This window comes from Orussus abietinus, unplaced genomic scaffold, assembly GCF_000612105.2.
Source record: "Orussus abietinus isolate OABI.00-Male unplaced genomic scaffold, Oabi_2.0 scaffold9, whole genome shotgun sequence".
Taxonomy (NCBI): domain Eukaryota; kingdom Metazoa; phylum Arthropoda; class Insecta; order Hymenoptera; family Orussidae; genus Orussus; species Orussus abietinus.
This window is the reverse complement of record NW_019396004.1, coordinates 1,208,519-1,235,192: the sequence shown is the minus strand read 5'-3', so window position 1 is coordinate 1,235,192 and position 26,674 is coordinate 1,208,519. Positions and strand designations below refer to the sequence as shown.

Below are 26,674 nucleotides of genomic sequence, written 5' to 3'. Positions count from 1 at the left end.
GACATTCGCGGCAGGACGGGGCATTTTGACGATACCCGATGACGTCCGATGACGCCCGATGATCCCCGACGAGACCTGGTCGGACCTAACCCTCGCAGGTGCACCTACGACATGCGACCCAGGCCCAACGAATGACTACATAGGATTGGGAAACATTGCTTTTTCCATTTTTTTTTTTTTCCAAAGAAATAAGATAATAAAAGCATCATCGGGTCTTAGCGGACCCTCTACGCCGGATGACCGACATGGCCGCAGGCGGCATTACGTGCGGCGTGATCCGAACACGTGTCCGCACCCAGTCCAGGTGTATGTAGATTTAATAGCGGATCGGATGCAACGGTAAACGGCGATTCTTCATCCGGCGCGGATCGGCGTTGTTCGAGAGGCGCAACACCTAACCCGTGCAAAGGCCGGCGAGTCCTCGATTGAATTACCGGCGCCCCTAACCTGCAGCGCTACCAGCGCGCATAACCTGCACGTTGCGGGGGAACTCGACCTAACCGAACCTGGCCCCGGTACTTAACCTGCGTCGAAGTTACGCAGGTAAGTCCGCAACGCCCCTCTTATAGCGCCGCGCTCGGCTGGGCGGTGGAAAGGGGCTCCCAGCAAATGCTGAGCGCACGATGGGGCCCGTTGGGCCGCAGGAGAGTCCAGGGTGGGCGGGGCCTCCGCCCCCAGGTGTTCCCGCCCGGCGGGAGGGTCGCCCTCTGGCGGCGCCGCCGAGACCCGCGTTCATCGCGACCAGCGCCGCGCCGCGGCGGCCGACCGTAGTTACGGCCGCGCGAGGGAACACCTGTGAGTCTCTCGAGTTTCCCCGTCAATCCGACTTCGCGCCCACTCCCCGCGCTATGTAACCGTCGGATCACCTTCCTTGCGCCTCGAATCACCTCCACGTAAGTAAATCCCGGCCCCCGCGCCCCCCAGGACGCCGGTATCGGGCGATGTCGTGACCTAACCTCAAACTCGCCCAGCGACCCTGCGCTGCGAACTACGGAGTACCGAACGAAATACTCCGGGAACTCTCGGTAGAGAATAAAACTAGATCTCGGGAGATCCTATACACTCAACGATATACGGAGTATCGACCCTCTGGATCTGGATTCGTCGGGAACGTTACGGGAAATTATAAACCACCTCCAGGAGTCGTTGGACCGTGGGCCTTATAGAGACCCTTCTTGCACGTCTTCCTAGCCTTCTGCTCCCTCTCTCTCTCTATCGGGGAGCCTCAACGCGGGGGCGGAAGGTTCCGAGCCAGGCTCCCCGAGTTTGTTGTGACGCGCGATTCGGAGGTCGGCCGCGCGCGGCGCTACGGGCCGACCGCGCGCCGGTGGCTCCGCCCAGTCAACCCTTTCCCAGGCGGAGCTTCCGTGATCTATAGCGTCGTAGAGTATCCCCAGCCGGCTCTGCCGTGGAGGTAGACTCCCAGGCCACGCCCCGGCGAGCACGCGCAGCCGACCCGGCCCGTCCACGACGCGCCGCGGATGTTTATGCTCGGTCGCCGCGTCTCTATCCGATGGTCGCCCGGAGGAAGAGTGCCCTCTCTCTTTTCCTCTTTCTCGATCTGGACCCTCTCCTTCCTTGGCGCTTCTTCTCTCTCTCCCTCTCTCTATCTCTCTTTCCGCGGCGAGAACGCTCCGCGCCCGCTTCTTGTCCAGCGGCGTTCATTACGGCTAAACGTTCCTGTCAATTAAAAGTGCACGCCCGACGATTTAGCGACGAGCCGGACTCGCGGCCGGTTTTTCTCGCCGAGGCGGATTCCGCGACTTCGACCCGCGTTTCGAGGAATCCCTGGGATCCTGCTCTCTCGTCGTTGGTCATCCCGATGAGTCGTCGCGAGGCTCCGATATACCAACCATTTCTTTCATTCTTTCCATCGATTTTCCTCGGCGAAATTGATCATTTTGGGGAAGACTTTCAAACGTTGACCTATTACGCGATTTCCCAAGAATTCGTCATTTTTTATGCGTATATATTCGTATGCGAAAAAAATTCCCATGAGAATCGAAACCCAACGATTATATTCTTGAGTGCATTTCTATTAATTTTTGCACGCGGAATTGACAGTTTCGGGTATAAATTTCAAACGTTGACCGATTACGTGATTTCCCAAGAGTGCGAAATTTTTTATGCGTATCTATTGGAATTTAAGGGTAGAGATAGAATTTCCAAGATGTCATAAAAAGAACGTTAATTCCCTCTTTGATTTTCGACGCGAAGGGTAAACGCTATCGTTGGGATTGGGGCTTTTATATATTCCATCTCGTTGGTAGAGATTTGGGGTATCCATATTTTTTATGGCGTTCGATGACGACTCGGTCCGGAAGTATAGGTCGAATGAAGAGTTTTGGGCATCCGTGAAGCTTGCCAGGACGACGTGTGTCTTCCTGGAGAGGAAGGTTTACCCTCGATACCAGGAAGGAAGCCTTGCCTTCGATTCTCCGCCGTTAAGACGAACACGCGCGTATCCGCATATTTACGTTGAAAATGGCCGACTGCCAGATCCTTAGCAAATACGGTAAACAGCCATAAAACGTCCCTGCATCGCCCTTCGCCATCTTTCCCCTGCGACTCGGATGCGTCAGCCGGCTTCCAAGTCCCGGGAAAGTACCAACCGAGTACTGCCCAAGACCGGAGACTATGGCAACTTAGCGCTACTATAGGAGCCCAATAAAAATACCCCGCACAATGCCTCGGTCCCTATCGTCTGCATCGAAAGCTAAAAACCACGAAAATCTGACCCACGTGGAATTGTCTGCAAGCAGCCGCACCACTGGGATGGTCCTCGCGGTCTCATAAGACTGGATGCGGAACGGATTCGGCGACTGCCGTTTCCACGTTTCCACTGACAGATATTGCTACGATGCCAGATAGGAATACGAGAACTACTTTCTGGGCATCACGGAAATCACGGTCCGATAAGGCGATTCCACGGTGGAGGGTCGAGGAAAAAAGGGTGGTTGGGGTCTCTTGGACGTCCTGCAGGGTGTGGATAAGAAGCTGAAGGGTCGGAACCTTTCGATGGACGTCTAGTGCTATGGACGTAGATGTACGGAGTTGACTAATCCACCTGTCTCGCTAAAAAGAGCGGAGAAGAATGGCTGTCAGGCAGGGCGACAAGTGCCCAGTAATTCGACTTTGCGTGCAAGACCAAGACTTGGTATTTAAAAAAAAAATTCAGAAAGGGCAAAAAGTGCGAGATCGAGACCACCAGGCAAAACCAACACTCGGTTGGGCAAGACTCGTACTCTAACGTGCGGAACCAGGACCAAGTCCACCGTAGCCTTGGTTTTAATTTTGCAAAAAATAGGGAAAAATGGGAAAAATGCAGACAGTGCAAAGTCAAGACCCTGCCCTAACCCCAAGACAAGAATGAAGACTACCACGCAAGACTAAGTCTCATTGTTCGCGAATGGTTCCCCGCTACAAGTTTCGTCCACTGGAGACAAGTTTCGTCCAAGGAGATCCACTAAACCTGGGGAATATTTCGCGAGGCACTCGAGGTTACGCAACGCGACAATGTGGGTCGGTGCACAGCGTCCCCGGTCGGTGCGCAGTCACCCCCTGGGACCTGAAATAAGTGCACCTCGTAAAATAAAGTACGCCGGGACGGTCCTCCTCGGGGGCCGTCGACGGAACCAGCGCCCCCGGCGAAGATAGTCGCCCGCTGATACGTTAGATCCCGAAATATCTCCGGGTCCATCCGAACCTCCCATGCCCGAGCCACCGATCCTGGCCAACGAATTCAAGGAGACCCGTTCGATACGACCGGTCGACCCGAGGACGGTGGTCAAGTGCGGCGACACGTAGAAAGTGCGCATTATGCATTCATTAATGCAGGAACAAATGCGTCTGGGTGCAGCGGGGTGGAGGTCGCGTCGGGGTGCAGAACTTGGAATAAGAACCGGATGAAAAATGGGGAACAAGGCCGACCCATCTAGAACCGGAACCCGGCTCGAGTAAGACATTCCTTCGGGGCTCGAGAATAGCCCAGGGTTGAGGTGACGGTCGGTAATCGATGTATTTTTGGAAGAAGGATGAAGCGAAGACGGAGCGAGGCATGTGGACTTGTTTGAAAGCCAAGCTACGATGTTTCACCCCGGAGGAGTCGCAGACGGACCCCCAGGGTCTTCGGGCTCTGCCGACCGCGCATGCGTTACCTCTGACTTATATGTTTCTTAATTAATATCGTACGGCACTGTGTTAGGAATCCGAAAAAACAAGCTGCCGAGCCTCTACGCAATCCCGCTGATGCAGCTACCAGCTTCGAACGACGTACTCGGTGGAGGAAACCGTCTGGATGGGGTCCAACGTTGAGTTGGGCATTTCTCGAGGCACCATACCGAATTTTTTAAGAACCACCACCCGAGGGCATGGAGATGAAATTCCCTTCCATGGATCCAACGTCGACTTGTGTATTTTTCGAGACATCATCCTGGATTTTTAGGGAACCATGACCTATCCTCGTGGTAGCTGAAAAGTACAAAAGCTCCCCTGCTTGAATTAGGGTGCACCATCAACTCTGAATTTTTTTGAAACCATGCCTAACGTCACCGAGACTACCAGAAGGTACAGCTGTTCCCCTGCTTGGAAACTGGATCATTTTGATCCCAGTGGCGTCCTCCTTGACTTTAGCAAGAAAACTGGGAAATGAAACGATCTGTCCTATTATTAGGACACCGGGCCTTGGAAGGGTTAAGACCCTCCCGACTCCTCGGAGCATGCGACAGGGATGACACTCGGCTCGGGGCGGTAATCTCAAATAAATATCGACATGCCTAACATTTTTCCGGCTTCCTGTCAGCCCGGTTATTACCGGCAGAGGTACACGTCTATTATTAGTGCCGCGGAGCGCCCTCGAAAACGTCTAAACGTTTATTTGATTGGTCAAACAGCGTGCCGTAACGTAAGCGCGAAGGAGTGAAAAATCCTCGAGGAGGCTCCTTACCTCGAGGCCAAAATCCATCCACAGCTCGTGGAGGTGCCGACAATTTATTCCTATCCGCAAATACCGACCCTCCGATTCGAGATCCTCGTCCAAGAGTACCCACCGCCTTAATGGCCATGACTCCGGGGATCAGCGGCATGTCGCCGATTTCTTCGGTCCCGTATTTCTCAAGTTTCTTTGCTTTTCTCTACTAACTCCTACGCCGGTACTCTAAGTGGCAATCGTGCCGGCATTAAAGCAGCGTTTTCCGCCGACAGCCACTCCATTTACTGGGTTCTAATTCGCCGGAACGTAAAGTCTCGCGGTGATCGCCTAGAAAACGATCTCGAATGTCCTCGTTAGAATTCGAATAGGTTCAATAAAAGTTTTACGAGACGATGCCTGTCCTTTTTTTCCTCTCCCCCCTCGCGATAATTTTATTCACGAGGGCACGGCTGTCCGTGATTAATTAACCAGGCTTTAAAAAAGAAGAAATCGGGGGCCGAAAGGAAGGCCTCCTCAAGAGAGTCCTGAATTCTCCTCCACGGTGTGTCGAGTATCCTCTCGTACACAGAGAACTTCGTGAAACGATCATCACTGCGAATCGGCAATTTGGGAGTCGATATCTTTGTATGAAAAAAAAAAAAACCGCATCCACTCTGTACCTTGAAAAAAATCAAATATGCCGTCCCGAAATTTTTGCTCACGTAAAAACCATCGCAGATCGGCCTTTCCCCTCGTGTTCAGAAAAACCAAAAAAGTTTCGCAAAAAACCGGGGCAAAACCGCGAAACTAGGAATCGGACTCCTGGTTCACTCACCCTTCCATAAAAAAAAAAAAAAATGATAAGTACCGTCCGTAGCACCCCGGTCACCTGGAAACGCTGACAAATCGCCCTTCCTCCACCTGGAAACGATCACGGAGCGGCCTTCCTCCCGAAGTTTGGTAAAACCAGGGCAAAACCGCGAAGCTAAGACTCGGACGTCGGAGTGGGTTCGTCTCGGTCGCCTCGGGAGGGGTCGGGTAGGTCGGGTAGGTCGGGCTGGAGCGGAGGTCCGTCCGTATCGATCGGGCGTCTGCGGTAGATTGACACGTGTCATGGCCGCCTCGGCTCGGTTCCGAGAGGAAGAGCCGCCTCGGAGGAGGAGGCCGGGGTGGTGCGGGGGGTGGCNCGAGACCACCCCCGCCGCCCACCCACCCCCGGCGACCATCCTCCTTCGAACCCGAGAGCCGGCGAGTACGTGCTCTACATACACACCCCCGCGCTTATGTCAGGTCCTGTCCTCCTCGCTCCAAACCTAACGTCCACACGCGAGCCAACCGGGACACCCTGTAACGTCGTTATAAACATTAACGGAGCGGCTCAATATTCCCCGGACCTTACGGCGCCCTCGGCCCGCACCCCCCCTGGCCTGCCCCTCGACTGCCCCTTCTCTTTCTGCCATCCTTTGGTCACCTCCGAACTCTCCTACTTCGCCGAGACTACGTCGAGACCCGACGCCCACCCTGACTTGACTCCGGACCTCCTCCGAGGCCTAACGATGGAGTCACCGTGCCCTGGCGAAGGTCCCCCTCCAGGGCCATGGGGTCCACCTGCTCGTCCCAGGGGCATGGAGAGGAATCGAGGAATAGAGGGTGGCTCATTGATTTCTTCGCGATTTTTTATCGGGATCGGGTGGATTGCAACGTCCCTTTCCTTTAGTGAAAAGGACCTAAAAAGGAACGGTGCGGAATTGCAGTCTGAAATTACGTGCAATTCGTGATGTAGGGAAGGAAATGTAAAGGGGTGCGAGGGACGTTTAATGCGGTTAGGCATCATTTTTAGAGAGGAAGATTGAAAAATGAGGGGCAGGTTGAGTTAGATGTAGATCGGGTCTGGCAGGGGGTGGGATCGCTTTCTGGGGGGTGTCGAGGGCTTCTCGAAGCTTTTGCTGTCTTTGGGGTGCGGCCTGACTTACGGGGTCGGGGAACGAACACGTTGGGAAGGAATCATCCGGGTGGTTCTCTGGTGGTGAAAAGTCACGGAACTCGCGGACCACCGACTCGTGAAATTTGCCTGGTCCGCGCGTTCAACAAGTTCCCACCTCCGGCGGCTCTCCGGGCCGCCTCGCAGCTTCCGCGAGCCACGGGCAATTAATCCATTATTTTTCGCCTCACCTGCCCTGGGGCATCAGGTGCGCCGGGCTTTTCCGGTATGTCCGATACCCAGTGAAGGATTAGTCGACCTGGCTCGTCGGTCAACCCCCGGACTCCTTCCCCGACTCATGGAGGACTCTCGTCAGAAACAACGCCGATGCGTCAACCTCCCTGCGGATCCGCAAATCCGCCAATTAACGCCCTGTACGTCGCCTATAAGGGCTTTTTCTCGCCTCGATGGATCGAACCTCTTTTTCTGTCTTGGACGCACCGATTTTTTCATCCCACCTACACCTAAAAAAACCCGGAACGAGGGAGCGATAACCGGGTGACGAGACTCTCTGCCGCAATTTTTCTCGGTCCGGCTTTCGACGAGTTCCGTCGAACTTGTCCCTCGACTTTTCCCGGCTATATTCACGGAGTACGCCGAGGGCAAGAGCCCCGCTCGTGGAAACTTGGGATTGAAAGGGGGTGAAACGGAAAAGCGCACGCGTCGATCCGTCGACTCTGCTCCTCGAGGCCTACTCCGGGGACTTTGAATTTAACCCGATTAACCAGGCATGATGCGTGGGATAGAAAACACTCTCTTAAAGAAAATCCTCATTTTTCCTTCCGTTCACTTTGCCACTTTTAAACCGTACCTGACATGCCCTCGTGGACTCGTCTCTTCGGGGCGTTCAGAGAAATCCAGAGAAAATCAATGTGGACATTTTACATTTTTTTTTTTCATTCTAACTCAAGGTAAATCCCATCCCTCTTTGCCGTTGATGCGTTGATTATAAAATCCTCTGTTAAAAAAAAAAAATGGAAAATCCACATTCTTCAGTCTCCTTATTAACTTAACTTAAAACCAAGCTAGGATGGACAAGTTGCAAGGTTTTATTTCATTCTAACCCGGGGCGAGGAAAAGGACCCCTCCGTATCCCTCTTTTTCGACGTTACGTCGGGGTGGTTCCAGACTTTGGAAACGGTAGGGAGGCTAGGGGTTGGCGGGCGCGAGAGGCGAGCGGGGTGAAGTGTCGTCGTCCGAATAACGGCCGAGCGGCATCGACCGATCTTCCCTTGCACCCTCGGCCTTCGCATGGCGCGTCAACTTGTTTCCCTTCCATTCGACGAATATTAAGCTCAATTTGCCTATTAGTCGCGACCCCGTACGTGCAAGCCCGTCGCGACGTCCTAATGCGATTGTCCTCGGCTTTCCGCCCTCTCGAGCCGTGTCTCGCAACCTTCCACCCCTGCGCCACCCCGTGTGAAAGCGCCTTCGGTCCTCCCCGCGATTTTTCCGGGATTTTCCCCGAATCTTCTTCTTTCCATTCGAACGGACCCCCCTTAACACGATTTTCTGATTAAAGCTCCCAATTACGCACGTAGAAAATTAATTCCCCTGCGTTTCCTACTTACTTATCTAAAATAAAGAATTACTCACAAACACATGAAACCGATCCCATCGTTGCTACAATAACCGCCATATGAAATTATGAAATTAACCACATACATAAGTTCGACGTAATGTCAGATCAATTCGTACTTTGTAGTTATCCAGATTAAACAGGGAAGTAACCCTTCGTGCATTTAATTTCCTGCTCGAAGGGTGGTTTATTTTGTCAGTCCAATTTGTTGAACTTTTTTCATGGAGATCTCGAGGCTCTTCGGAATCGAGAAGACGGAGACCCGAGACGAAAGTAAGATTCCAGTGAAGAAGGTTGACCGTTTATCGGGCGGCTACGTCGAATGTATTTTTATGAGGATCGACGCGGCGGTACACGAAGGATCCCCGAAAACGGTTTGTTCGTAATTAGCGAGGCCACGAGCACTGGCGCGAATAAAACTCCTGCGACATAACGACCTCGTAAAGCGCTCGAAAACTTCAATTGGTCGATCGTACTCGGCCCTTAATGGCAGCCACACATGCGATCTGGTTTCCGTACCTCCGCGAAAACGACCTAGCAGGAGAGCACTGATGAAACGAGGAAGTAAGAGAAAGAGAAAGAGAGGGAGTCGACGTCGGGTCTGATTTTTCGAGTTTCCAGAGACCCAGAGCTGGGGCCACCCTGAGGAATTATGGAGAGCTACGAGGACGACGACGACACCCACTTCTGCATAAAGTGCCACCTGACGATCAGCGGCCTCGAGAATTACGTTCGGCATCGACAGTCAGGATGTCGGCCTCCGGAGGACAAGTCAGAAGTGGTCCACGACCCCCCATCGACGCCAACGACGGTCTCGTATCCGGAGATCCTGAACGCCGACGCCTTCTTCAACTCCCTGGAGCTGCAGAGCAGCACCAAGACCAACGCCAGGAGGTCAGGAGCTTTGTCGGAGCGAGGGAAAAGATCGGGACGTCTGGAGTCCCGGAAGAAGAGCAGGAAGGTCCATGGAGATCAGGAGGATATGTCGGGCAAGGAGAAGCTGTCGAACATGATGCCAGTCGTGACGGATCTGGATGACCCCACGGATCATTTGGTGATCCCATCTCTGGTGGGCTTCCCAGACATCGTCACGTCGACCGGGAAGCCCAGCTCCTCCACGGTCACCAAAAGCCAAATGCACGCCACCATGAAGATGGAGTCGACGAGCTATCACGGAAAGTCCGAGGGCCTCCAGGAAGCTTCTCTGGAGAGCTTGATGACCAAGCCGGAGAGAAAGCGCCACGAGGAGAGTCAGAGGATGGAGCAGGAACAGGTGTGGCTAGAGGACACCATTCTGGCGGATTTGGTTACCGAGAACAAAGACATGGCCCATTCGAGTCTGGGGCGGTACTCCGAGTTCGAGTATCATCAGGAGGAGGACTCCGACGAGGAGAGTTTGGACGAGGATCTAGTAGATGACTCGTACTCCGATACCGATGAAGAGCATCCCCCTAGGGGACACACCGGTGGCAAATGGAAGCCGGGTCTTGGCAACATCACTCAAGAGGTCATGGCCCAAATGGGCGATGACGATGGGGATGCCGATGACGACCACCATGAGCACCCACCGCTGTCGCACACCGGGGGGAAGTGGAAGCCCACTGACGCTCAGACTCAAGTAGGTCTCTGTGGAACATGAATGGTTCCGATGGCATCGCTGATTCCATGCCAAATTTCTGTGTCTTCTTCAGAAAGCCGAAGAGTACGAGGCACAAGAGTTACCTGGGCAGCCTCCACCTGGACACACGAGGGGGAAATGGGTCCCTGGTGCTAGAATCGACGCTGGCACAGGGTACTGGTGTGCACCCTGTGGGAGGAAACTGGCCTCCAAATTGATATACAACAGACACTTGCTCTCCGACTTGCATGCGAGGAGGAGCATCCAGGAGATAGATGGATCCCTTCATCTGCCACGCGACTTGGGCAGCTTCCTTCAAAGGAAGTCTAGCCGACATCAGAAGGCTTTGGCATCGGTAAGTGTCCCAAAGAAGACACGTATACGTATAACTAATTCATATTTACTGTGGAATCACGTAATGAAGCGCATTTTCCAGACTTCGAAAGCAGAGCCGAGAGAGGAGACTTCCAAGAGAACTCGCAAGAGGGAGAAGGAAATCGTGTGGTGCGAGATGTGTCACGCTCGAGTCAGGCGCCAGCAGATGGGGAAGCATCTTTTGTCGCACTACCACTGCAGGGTGGCCGGTTCCACCCCCTGCAGCCCAAAGTCGAAGAGGTTCCTGCTGGAGAACATGGCGAACGTCGTGAGACAGTGTCCCTTTCAGTGTGCACCATGTCGGTTCTACTGCAACACCGAGGACACCTTTCTGCTACACTGGCGGTCCCAATTTCACGCTGACACCGTTGATAAGGTGAGTCCCACGATGATGGAATTATTATGGTTCATGAACTGTTTCTCACGTACCTAGATCCGAGGGAGCTACAGGTGCACCCCTTGCGACTTCTGGTGCGCCAGCAACGCCGACATGGAGGTCCATCTCGAAAGCCAGGGTCACCGGGACTTAGCGTTCATGATGAACGGTTCCGTTCCTGTGGTGATCCGTCGCGAGCAGGCCTTGGTTTGCCAAACTTGCGGTCGCCGTTTCCGGTACAACCTCCAGCTCTACTTGCACACCAAAGAAACCGGACACGAAAGCGTAACGGGGTCGGACGAGTATCAGCAGAGGATCGCCTGTCCCTTGTGTGGCCAAGTGGTTCGCTCCCTGGTATCTCTCCAGCGTCATCAACTAGCTTGCCATATTAGCCCCGACCACGAAAGAAATGTCAACGAAACAGACCCACCGGCTCCCTACTTCTGCTCGTTCTGTTCCCTGAATTTCTCCACGGCCCGAGATGCCGTGCTTCATCGTCGCACATCGCGACACAAAGAAATCAGGTCTAGGAAGTTCCAGAAAGGGTCGTTACAGTTCCGGGAGTGTCCACACTGTGGAGAGAAACATTCGGATTTGGCTTCCTACAAGGAACACCTACTTCAGACCCACACTGAACTTTGCCACAGGTTAGTACTACGATTGACACGCGAAGTTGCATAAAGAGTGGCGCATAGGGTATAAGTCATGTGTGGCAGTCATTGATCTTCACGTTTTTATATATTAATATTTGTCTTGACTTCATGGACAGACTTATTGGAATTCCCAATTAATTAGCTTGAAATCGTCTCACGTCGTGGAACAAATTTCAGGTGTCCACGTTGCGGACTCCTCTTCGCGCTGTCCCAGGATGTCACAAGACACACGAAGGAAAACGAGTGCGCAGAAAAGGACCACCTTCCCCAGGACCTTTCCAGTGGCCTGGAGGATACGTGGAGATGCACCACGTGCCCCTTTGCGACCAACTCCCACTCGGAGCTGATCTTCCACGAGGCCTTGCACACCGGTTACGTGGAGGTCGGCAAGGATGAGTCGAGCGACAAGATCTCGAAGAAGTACCGGTGCCCACTCTGCGAGAAGGAGTTCCCCAAAGTGTCTTTACGCAACCACATCAGGAGCCACACGGGCGAGCGTCCTTTTCCCTGCAGCAAGTGCTACGCCTCCTTTTCTCGAAGGTCCGGTCTAAACGCTCACGAGAAGGACTGCGTGGGGATCCCTCCAGGATCGTCCCAGGAAGCGTTCCGGCGTCGGGATTACGTCTGCTCGGAGTGCAATCACGCCTTCTACACAAAGTAAGTACACCAACAATTCGCTATTCGTTCTTACCAAGCCACACATAGAAACGCCGTCACACTTTATTCGCCTGCTCGCCATAAGGCCGGATTTTCATCAGCGCTTTAGCGACTCGCTTTAATTTCCCTCGCTTGAACGAAATACACCTGTACCGATGAGCATTAAAAGTCGCAGAAAAAATTCATAATTTCTCGCTCGTGCGCGAGAGGAACCGCGAAACACCCAAATGAAGTTCTCCCACCCCGCCGTTTCTCTGCGGCTGATCGGAACCTCTTATTCGCGCTTCGTCGCAGGTCGCTATATCGTTAATGAAATACCGGTCTAAGACTTCCCACCAGGAGATTTCCTGGCAGGAAACGCAATTGCCACGACAGGAAAGTCCGTTTCGGTGGTCCAATCACCTTGTATAGTTCGGGGGCGTATCGCCATCGGGAGGATTAAAATCGGCCCGGGCAGAAAAGTGGAGGTAGAGCCGGCCGGGTGCGACCTTCCACCTGAACCTGCTCACCCAGTGAACAGCTGGTTCTCCAGGTGAGTCCGGCACCAGGGATCCGGTCCCTGGGGGCGGTGGGCCGTCCAGGAGAACCGGAAGCCGCGACGGCCTCCCGCGGCGCGGCGCCTAGGCCGTAACACCCCGAAGAGCGTATAAATAAGCGAACGAGCATTTCGGGAAAAATACAAGACAATAAACGGCTCGCAGGGAACTGGCCGCGAAGCGGGCGTAGTAGTAAAAGTGTCCTCGCTGCATAACTATAAAATAAAGGACCGTATCCGCTGGCGGACGAGCGGGGCGCCGTGCGAGTAGAAGGGAGGCTGCGGCCACGGCGGAGCGAGGGAGAAAGAGGCGCCGATGGAGGGGTAGGGCAGGGGAGAGAGAGAGCGAGAGAGCCGAGGAAGGATCGGAAGAGACGCAAAGAGCGCACGCGCGCTGCCAGCAGCTCGTATTAACATCTCATAGCGGCTTGTAAGCCCCGCGGGTCATTCTAGTATTTAACGGGCCTGTATTATGGCCCACGTGCGGAGAGTGTACCGGGGCTCTAATACTAACGTATGCACGCTGCCCGCCGGCCCTCTGCATAGTGCGCTCCGCATAGCGCGAGCGGTAAGTATTAAAGCATGGCCGGTTGTAGCGACCGCTATAAAGCAAATGTTAACACCTTTGCTCTCCTTCTCTGGCGCGGCGTCTCCGTCTCGCTCCCTCGCGCTCCCTCCCACTCGGGGCCACCTTGTCGTCCTCCTCTTTGGACCGCGTTACCCGTGGTAACAGCGCCTATTCAACGTCGACCTATTCTCACGCCGAAGAGGAGACCCGGAACGAGGGGAGCTTAATGTCCCGCTCCCAGTCGTTCCGTGGGATTAGGCCCCGCTCTGGAACGCGTTAACCTTCCCGGGGTGAAACACGCGTCGGGGTGGTTTGTCTCGCGAGACTCGCCCAGGTTATCGGATGCTGGGGGTTGCAGTTCACCCTGGGTTCTCCGGGACCCGGATCGCCGACTTGGTCCTGCGCGAGGTCCGGCGTCCTGCCGGGAGGACTTTATGTCCGATCACCTGGAGGGGTTGGATGGGACCCAAGACTCTCTGTCCAGTCCTGGACCGCTTATCATCCCTCGATTCCAAGATTATACCGGATGTAAGGACACGTTGGGGTGGTTTATTTCCCGAGACGGATTCCGGAGCTCGGGTCCTCCAGCTCCAAATCGCGGATTTCTTAATCCCGCCCAGAGTCCAACTCCCTGGGAGGTTCCTTCCCTACCCACCCCCCGGGATTAGACGGGATCCAAGACCCTCTGTCCAGCTCCGGACCCCCGACTACCCCCTCTCCATTCCAGGAATACCCCCGACGAGTGCACACCTCGAGATGGTATTCCACCATGCGTTTATACGTACGGTTTACCCCACGTCCGGGGCGGGCGCGTCCACCTCTCCGCCCGGTAGGTGCGTTCCCGGGGTATTTACATATATGGACCGCGGCGTGCCGCGCGCGTATCTTTTATCTCCCGCTACAGTAATGGCGCTCCAAGTCCGCCTCCGTCGGTGTCGACCTCGGAGCGCACGTAGATGGGCATGCCGAGCGAGAAGACGGGGAACTCGGTCCCAGGGTTCTCCGGCGTAATTCAGGAATCCATCTTTGATCGCACCAGGGATTCGAGGTATTAGGAAAGTAAGCTATTCCCGTCCAAGGCTGAGTCGGAGCTCCCAGGTTTCCCAGCAGCCGCCATGGCGATCTGGGCCCCGTTCGGGGAACAATGCAGGGTCCCCTCCATCGGGGTCCCACGTGTCGCACACATCTCGGCCTCTGGGCCCGCCGTGAGGTATCTTCTTCTCTCTCACCCTTGCGGGCGCCCCTATCGCTCTCTCCTTCTCCCACCCGCGGCGCCTCTCCATCAAGAGTCCGGCGTAAAGTCCCGCGGCGTTGTGTGGTGTGCTCCGCTATGGGTTGCTACGGTTCGGCGTGGTGTGGCACGCGGTAAGCACGGCCCCGTATGCAGTTTAGTGGTGGCCGCCCCGCGAGTCCAGTTGTCGCGTGAAATATTGCGATTCATAAAATAAAACAGGCCTGCGGTCGAGGACGCGTAGATATAGCCCGACCGCTGACCATCCTGGCCACCCCCCATGCTCCCGACCAGGGCCCCTGCCCCCCGTCGTCCCCCTACCCCCCTGCTCGACTATCTTCTGCCTCCCTTCTTTCCGCCCTCCCGCCTCGCGACAAGTCTCCGCTCTCTGCGTCTCTCTGTCGCCCCCTCCCATTCCGTGTCTCACTCTCTCTCCCCCCTACTCCACCTGCCCCTGCTGCCTCGCCAACCTTGCGAGCCTGAAGCGACGCCAAACCGCAACGCGGCGACGACTTTTCGGAATTTTTCCGCCGCCGCTCCTTTTTCCGACCGACCCGGACGGGATCGCGAGTTACGACAGACTGTCCACGAAATTCGGACGGGAATCCTCCCGGAAGGACTCCTTTGGTACAGCGGATGGATTTGGAGCAATTGCGGATGAAGTTAACCCTTTGGCTACCGAAGGTCCTTAAGGTGATGCGAAAGTGGCATCAAAGACTTCTCGTTTATAGGTATTTTTAAAATGTTTGATGAAAAAATGCAATTTCCTGAGTCTCGGGAAATTCCTTATAGCCTATGTATTGTATGTTGTAAAATTTCCCAGTTTGTAAAATAATGTCATGAAACTTCCACCTGTCGGATGGCACTTTCATATCCCCTTAATAACGAAGATCCGAGTCGTGGTCATCTCGAGGAGGTGGTATTAAAAACGATGATCAAAGTCGCGGTCATCTCTCGTGCGCCAACGCTCGTTTTAGGGGGACGGTGTTTATAACCTCGAAAAGTTGATCCGTTCCGGGTAGCGAGTAAAACCTCGTTCTCTCTCGCTCGCCGGGGTGGCGGAGTTTCTTGCGCGGGTCGCTCGGGGTAAAGTTCTCGAAGACGGCCCCTTTTTATCCCACCTTGAAATTAGCAGGCGACATGTTTATTGTAAATGAATCTTGGGGGGTAGCGCCGCGCGGCGGGGGTAGTTCAGCTCGGCTAGGTCCGCCCCCGATTTATGGGCCCGTTACCGAGCCCTCCGGCGCAATTAAGCTCGCGTTATAATATTGTTGTTTATTCTGAGCCTCGCCTGCGAAGCGTTAACCGCCTCCCGGCCGTTTCCCTCCCCCTGGAACCCTCCCCTAATCTTCCTGACGCGGCATCGTCGGCCCCCCCCGTCCGGGGGCGGCGGACGGAAAGGACCGACGTCAACCCCTCCCTCTTGGACCGAGGGAATTCTACCCGTTCGCTCGCGTGGAAACCTAACCTTTGATTGGGCTCCATTAATCCGAGCCTATTTCATCCGCGGTGTCTAGGAGGCGCGGAAAAATCACCTTCTTTCCCCTTCGGATTTGATTAGGTTAACGCTAATTACCGAAGTCGTTCCACCCTCGCATACTTTTTTCGGCGTGAACCTACCCAAAACATGGTGCCTAAGGACCATCTCCAGGAGCGACGCCAAAACTCCATATTGACGTTGTAAAGTTTCAATCGATTCGGGTGAAAAGTTTCATGAACGATTAACTCTTGAGAACACTTTCACGCCCCCTTGATGGTTTATAAGGGTTAAACGCTGACTGGCGGATTACCTTAGTCCGGGCCTTCTAGCCCTGGTTCTGCAGACACACGATCAACCCTGCGAGATCAAGACCGATTTTGCCTGCTCGCGCGTAGATTGCACTCATTAAGGGCACACCTGGATTTTGTTTGGTCCGATCCGAGCCAAAAATTGCTAACCCTCTCCCCGGTTAACCCCCTAATCTTCCTGACGCGGCACTCTGGACTCCACTCCAGGGAAGACCGTGTCCACGAGGCTCGGAGCGACATCGAGCCCTCCCTGATTACCAGGGAGTTCCAGCTGTTTGCTCGCGCGGAAACGCTCGCGAGCCACCTTTGATTGGGCTCCGTTAATTCGAACTTATTCCGACATAGTCACGTATCACGCTAATGAAACGAGCTCCGTGAGAACGGCGCCCGAAAGAGGCTGCCCCATGGACATAGCGGTGGAAGCTGAGCGTGCACCGACCTGGACAAACAACGAGACTCGCGCTCTACGAGCCTACGTGTCCGGATACGGGAAGTACTCGAACGGGGAGGGAGGAAAGGACGCCCGGTCCCGGGACGCCCGGAATCGGTGCAGCGTCCTCCGCTTCCGCTGCAGATCGCATCTCCGGAAGGGACGAGCCCGACCAGGAGGCACGGCCGAGGCTTCGATCGCGCCCCGGGAACGAACTCCTGGGGGCCTTAAGGCGTTACGAAACCGAGTTAACTCGAAGGGGACAATTTTCTCCTCGCTCCTCGCACCTGATTACCCCAAATCTTAAGGTGACGTGAAAGTGGCGGCGAAGAGGTTTTGTTTATAAAACTTTTCTCCCACCTCGATTCACCGGATAGTCTGAAACCTTACATCGTGATTAGGGAGACTGTAAGGAAGGTCCTGAAACTCATGAAATTTCAATTCTTTTCAAATTTCTTTATAGGCATTTTAAAAATAGTTTATTAAAAATGAAATTTCGCGAGCTTCAGGACCTACCTTAGGGTCTTCACGTTTTAAAGTATGAAACGATTTGAGACATCCAGTTTGTAGAAAAGCTTTATGAACGATTGAGCTTTCGGATGCCACTTTCACATCCCCTTAACACCTTGATTAGTGAGCACCCCTCGTTTATAAAAAATTAAATTTCGAGTTTTAGGACCTACCTTAGGGTCTCCGTATTCGCGTTTTAGGGTATCAAACGATTTGAGACACCCAGTTTGTAGAAAAGCTTTATGAACGATTGAGCTTTCGGATGCCACTTTCACATCCCCTTAAGCCTGGACAATGCGCGAGGAATAGCTAAGCCCATATGGGCGGGAACGACCGGCTAGAGTTTCCATCGGTCGTGCAGCACGCGGAGCCGGGGAGGAGCTGCAGGTGCAGCGCGCGAGGACGGACGTACTTTAGGAACGCACGAGTGGACGGACGTTCGGACGGAGGTGGGATTGAGTTATGACAGCGGTTGCTCCAGGGGGCCGGCTGAGCCCGGCCGGGCGGATATTCTTCTTATTCTTTATTTCTCGTGCCGGCCGAGCGGCCGAGGAACGTCGGCCATGCATCACCTTCGGCTCAGTTTGGTCCGGCCTCTTCGGCATCGTACCACCATCACTACCAGCACCGCCATCACCGCCATCACGATCCCACCTCGTCTCGAATCGTCGATTCCACCCACCGGGGCGCGTTATGCCACATCCGACGATATCCGAGAATTACCATTCGGGCCCGTTCTCTGCCTTCGGGCCGGACCCGGCCCTCGTCATCCTCGAAGCGTGATAAATAATCGCAGGGGCCTCGCATCGTTAATTGCGCCACCCGGTGACACCCCCTCCTCCCATGGGAGACCTTGACCTGACCACCAGGCATCCGATCCTCGAGTTCATCCGATCGACTTTCCCCTAAGAGGTTGACACCTTCAAATGTCAGTTAGCAAGTGATCTCCCATTGATTCTAAATCACTCTTAATGAGTCTTATCAATGTCCCTGGCTTTCGACAATTTCCACGTGCTACATTATACAGAGACCCTCCTGATGACTTATACCTAGTTTCCACGGGATTTCCGGCGTTAGAACGCATGATATCCTGGGGGAATAACCCTTTGCTACGTAAAACTGCCTGTAATGTCCTTTGAGAAATTACGATTAATTTCATATTATGAACAAATCATTCTTATCAAGTCTGTAATTTGAAACGATATCAAGACGTGCATCCTCCTGGCGATCTCCAGCATCGATCGCGGGATTTCGCGAGGGAACGAGCCTCGCCATCGGTGATGGTTTCCCTGGACCATGGGTTCGATCGAATCGATTCGGACGGATCGATCGTCGGACCCATCCACGGGGATCTTCCTCCGAAGTGGGAGATAATCGAGAGCGAGTCGGGCCGAAGTCTCGAAGTCGCCGTAAACCACCCGGACTGGATCGGACAGAGCCGTGCCCGGCCATAAATACCTCAGCGCGCTCAACCAATTAAAACAAATCATTTTAATGCGCAACCTTTTTAATTAATGCCCCTGCGCGCGTTCGCTTCCCATCGCTCCCACCTCTAAGGTCGGCCCGGTATACCTACGTACGACGAACACGTACGACTCGCCGCCATTCCTCCAACCTCAGGGACGGGCTTCGATGTTATTTTAGCCTACCTTACCGGCCAGTCCTATACTTAGCTACTTGATTTTAATTACACGAATTGTCACTCCAGATTTACGAGTTTTTTCTTTCACTTTTTTTTTTCCCCCTTTTCTTTGATTAGCGGCGGCCCGATGTGGAGATTTATATTTATTGACCGGTCGAGGTGATTGAGGCGACGAGGTTACCTAGCGGACCCGGGGCGAAGGGGGACCTCCTGACCGTAGGTTTGGGCAGGTGAAAAAGTGCGGACAGGTATTCCAATTCTCCGACGATTAAACGTACACCTGGGTAGGCATGCTATACGGTGTTTTATGGACAACGGAGAAGGTATTCCAAGACGTGACCCCATCCTGGAGCTCCCGGAAACCGAACTCCTCGATGTCAGGAGTGGTTTCCAAAAATGATAACGTGGTTCCACGGACGAGTTTAAAAATTGAAAAGGATGGATAGGTATTCCAATTGTATGCCGATTAAACGTGTACCTGGATAAGAATAGGGTGTATTTCATTTTTCGAACGAGGAAGGTCTTCCAGGATATGACCTGGATGCCAGGATGTGGAGGTAGAGCGAATCGCGACCGGGAATGGGTTTCTAAAAATTCCAACATCGTTTAATCATCAAAAGTTAGTCATAAAAAATCAGCAAAAGTAATTAAGCACTCTTTACGTCATTTTCTGAGCAAAGCTCGCCCAGGAGGTGACCCAAGTCTCCCGGAAACAGCGAATCGCGACCAAGAACGGGTTTCCAGAAATGCCAGTCGTCGTTACACTGACGAATCTAATAATTAAAAACCGCGGCCCGGGATTAGACTTGTAAATGGCGGCCGTATTTCAGCCCGGCGAGGCTCGTCCTCGTCTCGGGGTTCCTAAATCAACATCTATGCCCCGTCAGCGAGCGCGGCACTCTCGCAATCGCGGCCATTTAACGGCCCACCGTCACGCCCGTGACATTCCAGCCGAATGGGACGAGGAGCGATCTCATCGGACCTCCTTCGTAGGGGGGAAAGAAAAGGAAAAGGCAGGGCCGAAAAAAGGAAACGGAGAAATCCCTACACCCCGAGAGATCGTTCCACATCGGGACTCGCAGACTCCGAGGAGGTTTGCGCGGACCCGGGGTCCGATTGTACTTTCGACGGCGGCCATCTTGGCTTTCGATCTTTCCCCGCCATTGTTTCGTGCATCTCTATCGGCCCGATCTTCCAGTGCTCGTTAGTCGGAATTATCATTAGAGAACGTTAGTCGAGGCTCGAGCCGTGTCGGTACCCCGAATTTCTGATACAAGATCGATCACCGCCAATGTGACAATAAGGAATAGGAACCATATAAAAGTACCTACAGACGTACATGCGAGGCCTCTTGGAGAATTGCCGCAAGGAGGTCTTCTCTAAATGATTTTTCCTTAAGGTACTTATGATAACGTGGGGTAAGTATCATGGTATGGAAATGTTATAAAATTAGCGTACCACGTCTGAGTAAAACATCCAAGGAAAATTTTATAAAATCTCGATATTTCCTTTTAATAAGGTGGGCTAAGTCGTGCGTGAGATACAAGTACAAATACAAAGGCACTGTTTCAGGCACGCACTTCGTCAGCACATGCTGCGCCATGCCGGAAAAAAGTACAAATGTGGACTTCCGGGATGCCCCACCGTCCTCAGGACCGCCTCGGAGCTGAGGTCTCATCGACTCCTGGTGCACGAGACCGCGACCACCGGCCGGAAGTATCGGTGTGCCTCCTGTCCCTACGCAGCGAAGACGAGCACACAGCTCAGGAGGTATTCGACCTGCCTCTGCGTTCTCGTATTGCTGCATAATTGCAACATAGGCGTAGCTCGTAGGAGAAAGCAACATCCAAATAAGGATGGGGCCCCATTAAGTTATGGCATCAAACATATCGCGACAACCCAGCACGCTAGGCATCCATATTTTACGGCTGCGTGTCCCGGGACGTTCCTGTGCGTGAATCCTCTGAACTTGTCAAGTATTGGTGTCGGGGCACGCACGGGTCCAAGGACTCCTCTACTTTAGAGGAGATTAGAGCTTATATAAATTGAGAGGACGTTGCTACGGTGCGGGGATAAATTTAACTTATGCTAAAGAAACTAGGCGTGCAAGTCTTATTTTTTCACTCCCTCCGCGCCATATTGCAAGATGCCGCCCCGGTCTCTTTGGATCGTGACGAATTAATTCCGCCGTCGAAATTGAAAAATAGACATTCGATAAAACGGTCTCTTTGGATCGTGGCGAATTAATTCCGCTGTCGATATTAAAACATAATTAAAAAAAAACAAAAGAAGCTTGCGCGATAACGCGAATGCAGCTTCGGTATGTCCTACACGTGCATGATAAAAAATGTATAAAAAATCAAGTAACTCTATAATTTCTTCCGAACAGTCTCTAAGATTGTATTCTTCGTTCCGGTAGCTGTAGGATTAGGTCGTGTTAAAAAGTGCAGCCAGGTTCGACGGGCTTAAGAGAACCATGCGGAGAAAGCGACACCGGAAGAAGGACGGGGGCCCTGAAGAAATGTCTTCCAGATCGGTCGAGCGTCCGCTATCCTCTCCGCTAATTTATCTCCAGACTCCCAATGGCCATTACGGGCTCCGGGATATCCCGAAGGCCAACCTGGCGATATTCGTAGCCAATTAGAAGGACTCGTGACGAGCGGAGGAAACCTTCGAAAGAGCGATATGCCGGCGCAGCTCCGTTTCAGTTGCTCCCAGAGCTTTTCGCGTTATCGCTCTCTAGCCTTAATTTATCGGCCCTCGTAACGGGGACATTGCATTCCTGCGCCATTAACCGTACGTCCACTCGCTCATGATCGATGGCTTCGAGGAAGTGCGGAATTAATTGCGCGCCCGGGTGCATAATGCGTCTGCAACCGCGATGGGCATAGGTGCGATCGCGTTTCCTGGACGCGGTGCAGCGACGAATTCCCAGTGACTCTTTTCATCCTCATCTTTTATTCCTTCGACTTGACATCCCATCTTAATTTTTGGGAGAAAATGCTCATTTGAATTCTCACCTGATCGCAGCAAAAAAAATGAAAATCAGGTCTGCAACCGCGATAGGTGCGATCGCGTTTCATCGAGGAATTCCCAGTGCCTCTTTTCTCCGTCACATTTGTTCTTTCAATTCGAGGACAGGTATTCCCATCGGGGGATGGTCACCTCCATTTCGGAAAGAGCGGTCATTTGAATACGCGCTTGGCCGCAACAGGTAAATCAAAATCAGGTCTCACTTTCACCGGAGCTGTCGCATGCGCGACAGCGAGCTCGGCGACGCTTTATCCGTCGACCAATAAAAACGCCCACGCTAAGCCCGGCGCGGGTGTAACGACGGCGTGTGTCGGAATGCGCCTTTTTCTCCATTTCGAAAAACTACTTGTCTCCCTGCCGCTCTTTATACCCCGCTCGTCTTTCTCCAGCTCTGGAACACGTACACGATGCCTAAAAATCGGCATCAGGAGGGTCAACTCCGTCCTCTCGGCACTTGCCCAACAAACCTATATTTAACCTATCGGTTACTTTCCCGGCGCACCAGAAATCCTAGGTGAGCCTTCTAGGCAATTTTCGGGATTTCCCATATTATGGAGAGCGATCAGGGGCCATGATCAATCGACAGCCCTGGAAGAAACTGGACCACGGGTCCGGTTTACGAGAACCGGCAGTTCTAAGCGCAATTTTTTATTGCGAATTGAGTACTTACGGGGCGCGTAAAACGCGCACCGTGCTCGGCCGAGTAAATCACGGGGAATTTTAATTAAACGTGTCACGCGCCTCGAACCTGATATACACGCGGCGACGCGGCCCTCTCGATTATAATATTACACGCGCGAGCGTGCCCTGCACGCGCATGCACGCCGACGTGGCCGTGTGCGAGCGCATAAAGCATCACTCATGATCACTCGGTGCAGCCGGGTGCATGCCTCCAGGCAATAAACCGCGGACGTCGCACGAGCGCTGGTGCGAATGCCACGGACGCGACGCGCGACGCGTCGCCAATTAGAGGACCGACGCCTTTTTACCAGGACACCGTCCAGGGAATCCCCGAGATTTATGTCCCGGTCGGAACTTCCGCATCGGACGACTTCGGCCCTCTTCTGCGAGGCGGTTATGATGCATTATGCAGCTGGCTGCGGATCAAGTGTTAGCACACATCTCGGAGGGCTGCTGAGTCCTTCGGCTAAAGGACCCTCTCGATGATGGGTCCTTTCCATATAGGGTAATTCCAGGGTAACGAGGCGCATGGTACTGAAAAGAAAATTTTCCAAAGAGAAACCAGATTACTTAATCGGGGATAATGACGGATTCTCCCGAGGGAGTACCACGTGGGACAGCGCGCCGACGTCCACGTGGGGTGGCACGTGGGTCGTTTTAGCGAAAGAGGTGGGAAGTTCGAGAAATTAACCTTGTCTAGAAGATCCTGATTTTGAGAGCATCGAGACTTTCTTTGGGCACCTTTGGGGAAGGAATTGAAATTTTAGTTACCTCGGTGGGATGAGGTTTAAATAAATCGACCGGTTTAAGGCGGGCTTCGTTTCTACTTAAGTTTGAAATGGATTTTGTTCGCATTCGCAGGCATAGAAGGAAGCACGAGGACTCTGAGGACCTGCAAGCCACTCCTCAGAGGATCTGTCCATATCCGAACTGCGAATTCAGGACGAAACTGGGCTCTCACCTGCGGCGCCACCTTCGCTGCCACACCGGCAACAAACCCTACAGGTGTCGCCACTGCTCCTACGCCAGCAATAACTTGGTAATGCCTCGAAACTTGGAAATTATACCCAAGAGCGAGATCGCCGTAAAACGGGGATCTCCTCGCGCGTGTCGTCCCATCGTTAACCCAATGATCATCCCGCACGCAGCGCTTAACGTTTGTTTTACTTTCCGCGGCCGTTTCGCGTCCGCCCTTAAAACTCGGACAGTCTTCTCAGACTCGACTGACCGCTCGTAGAGCAGCGGCCTTTCATGGGATGATTTCTCCCGAAGAGTCGTGGCAGCTAATGGCCGGGGCCCACACGCGAGCCCACCGGCAACACTCTAAAAGCCCGCCATCTTTGATTTTTCCTCAGCGCCAAGTTCGCGGCGTAAATTAAGCAAGGTACACCTTAATGTTTGGGCCGCGCCGCGGCACGATAAGATAACCAGTTAATTGTGCTCACTGGGTGCCCACACACGCACGGCCCAGTCATACGCGGCGGTCGGTATGCTAATGTCCTTTGAAGGTTTAGTTGGGATGCGAGCCGCATCTCGAGCTCTCCCGTGTCTCTTTGATAGCGATATAAACTCATTTCAGTGGCTCTCAAGTCGGCGCTACCGACCGCCTTGGAGGCGGAAGTCGCCCTGAAGAGTGCAGGCCAAAAGACTGGGTCCTGGACGGAACTCTTTGGAGGGGTCCAGGAATTACAGGCGCAAAATCTAGAGAGGGTTAATACAGAAGAATCGTTACATTAATTTCTAGAAAAATGGTGTTACTTCATACAAGTGCCTTGATCTCCACGAATACAGAAATCGTGGCCTCTCGAAAAGACTCCCCCGTCCTGAACGAGCCCCTTTGGCGGAAGCCGCAAATCTTCGTCATCAGCGCCAAACCTAGAAAGCCCCTGTACAGAACTCTAAGCGTACCATTAATTCGTCCTAAGTGTCGTTAAAACCCATTATCTCGAGATTTGGCAAGGGCTCCCGTTGATGGGGCACTTCGGATCCCTCTGGCGAATCGTCGCCAGGGTGAGCCGCGTTTTAAAGAAACGGGCCAGCCGTTGGACGTATCTAGCCGGCGTATCCGCGGTGACGGTGGCTGTTTGCACGGAGCTTTTAATAACGCGGGAACGTGCGAACGCGGGGCCCCGTTTAATGGCGGAGTTTCCTTCTAGCACTACGTCAACGAGATTACACGCGCCAGCTTCCTTCCCGCGGGTTCAGCGTTGTGATTTACCTCGGATGGTTACCGGCTCCTTTTTACCGTCCTCCTTTACGCCCTCTCCGTTGCATCGGGCTTTATCGTCTCCTTCGGCTTCCAATATCGAACGGGCCACGGGCGGAATCCACCGCGGCGTTAATAAACAAACGAGCAAACGAATAAATTAATATAATAAACGGGAAGAGGAGGCCTCGAGGGGTGGAGGAGAGCCGACCGCGCCCATTTACGTAAATCAGGAAATAAACGAACCACGACCCGAACATTGAGGGACCTCTGGGGTACCGGAATGTTTATGCCTTCAAATATTGCTCCTTCGGTATTGACCGCGGTAATAGTTGTACAACCGGACAGATACGTTATAGTTTTAACGGGCGGATATCGGCGATGTGGCACGAATGGGCCCGGTATCGTGATCGCGGGATAATTCGCGATCTCGCCGGTTAAGACCTCGTTGGCTCGGGCTCTAACATATTCCCGCGGTGCCTCCGGGAATATTATTGCACCCATTCATCCATGCTCTCGGTGCACGTGCATCCGTGCACGTGCAACATGGCCACGGTTGCTGGTGCGTTGCCACGTTCTCGGCCACGCGGTAGCAGATATCCACATTCTCGACGTATCCTCCATCTGCGGTGCATCGTTGCATCCTTGCATCCCGATGGAGACGAACAATAAAATCCCCGAATTTATTTGGCGGATCTGACGGGTGCAACGCGTCCGAAGATGCATCCGAAAGAGCCGGTACCATTATTGGGCCAAATCGAGGAAACTTTGCTGGACCACCATAAAGAGCGCCATTCGCGCTACTCCACCCGCGGCGCCGATGTGAACGCACCTTAATCCAACGGCAGGTCGAGCTGCCCATGGAAAGATTTACTTATGGGAAATTAAATTTGATGTTGCTGGTGCCATCAACGGCTCGTATATGCTGCGGACCCTGGTAGGAAGATGTTTACGACTCCGGGCGGCTACTTAGCCGAGAGGGGAAAGCGCGAGAGCACTTAACCGCACCGCCGTGGCCAATGAACGCGTCCGGCCGGTGCACCAGGTACGAGGATGTACCTGTGCGAGCCAATGCAAACGTAAGCCCGTAGGAGGTACAGTCCGGCAACGGGCTCGTTAACGGCCCAGGGAGCATCGTCTTCGAGTTTATCCCCGCTAAACCATCGAAAGGAGCCGGGCACCGGCCATCCATCTCCGGCACTTAAGGGCAGCCTCAATAAACCGCCTGAAAAAACGTTCGCTCCATTTTTTTTTTTTTTCGAGGTATCCTGCCAGCCAGTCCTGCAGCTGATACACAGGCGAGGATTATCGGGCGAATTATTTCCCGGGCTGTGTTTTGATCTTTGCGGGTATATTTTATTTTTTATATATATATTTTGAAGTTTCAGAGGTTATCTTGTATTTGGGGGGATAGAAGAGTACTCCCTCGCTTTACGGGGGGTCATTCGTATTGCAGGAGAACCTCAGGAAGCACGTCCTCTCGACGAATCTCCATCCTGGGAAGAGCATCTACGAGTGCAGCAGCTGCATCTCCTCGGAACGGACTCCGTTCTGCACCAACTTCGCCAAGGAACTTCGCGCTCATCTCCTGGAAGCTCATCCCCAGGAGTTCCCGACCCCGGGTCATGCCGCCAGACACGTATCCAGGATCTTCGACGTCGACGAGGCTGATCCTGGGTCCTCCTAGCTGTGGAAGGACCAGGACTTCTATCGGGGTTTCGGGTGTGTCCCGGGCACATCCTGGAGTCGATAGTTGGACGTCCTGGGATATATATACTCTTCAAGGACTCTAGGCAGGAAGTAGTTAACTTGACGCACGCTCGCGTGGAATTGTACAGACGACGATATACTTATCAAATAATAACCGAATGCCTTTGACTCGAAAGTTTATTTACTCAGGAA

General features: G+C 53.4%; 1 protein-coding gene across 1 annotated transcript; it reads left to right on the top strand.

Moving 5' to 3' along the window:
* The first annotated feature begins 9,121 nt into the window (after positions 1-9,121).
* LOC105700760 (zinc finger protein 836) lies at positions 9,122-26,459 on the top strand. Its single transcript, XM_023434335.1, has 8 exons — positions 9,122-10,087; positions 10,161-10,442; positions 10,512-10,838; positions 10,896-11,485; positions 11,669-12,148; positions 20,425-20,622; positions 23,428-23,605; positions 26,229-26,459. Exons 1-8 carry the CDS (start codon positions 9,122-9,124, stop codon positions 26,457-26,459), a joined length of 3,252 nt encoding a protein of 1,083 aa, XP_023290103.1.
* Positions 26,460-26,674: the final 215 nt, after the last annotated feature.

What these genes read in the sequence shown, in the direction of transcription:
- LOC105700760 (XM_023434335.1), top strand. Translation starts at nt 9,122, where the DNA reads ATGGAGAGCTACGAGGACGACGACGACACCCACTTCTGCATAAAGTGC. An exon ending in ACGCTGACACCGTTGATAAG is followed by an intron (nt 10,839 to 10,895) that starts GTGAGTCCCACG and finishes TCACGTACCTAG; the next exon opens with ATCCGAGGGAGCTACAGGTG. An exon ending in CCTACGCCAGCAATAACTTG is followed by an intron (nt 23,606 to 26,228) that starts GTAATGCCTCGA and finishes TTCGTATTGCAG; the next exon opens with GAGAACCTCAGGAAGCACGT.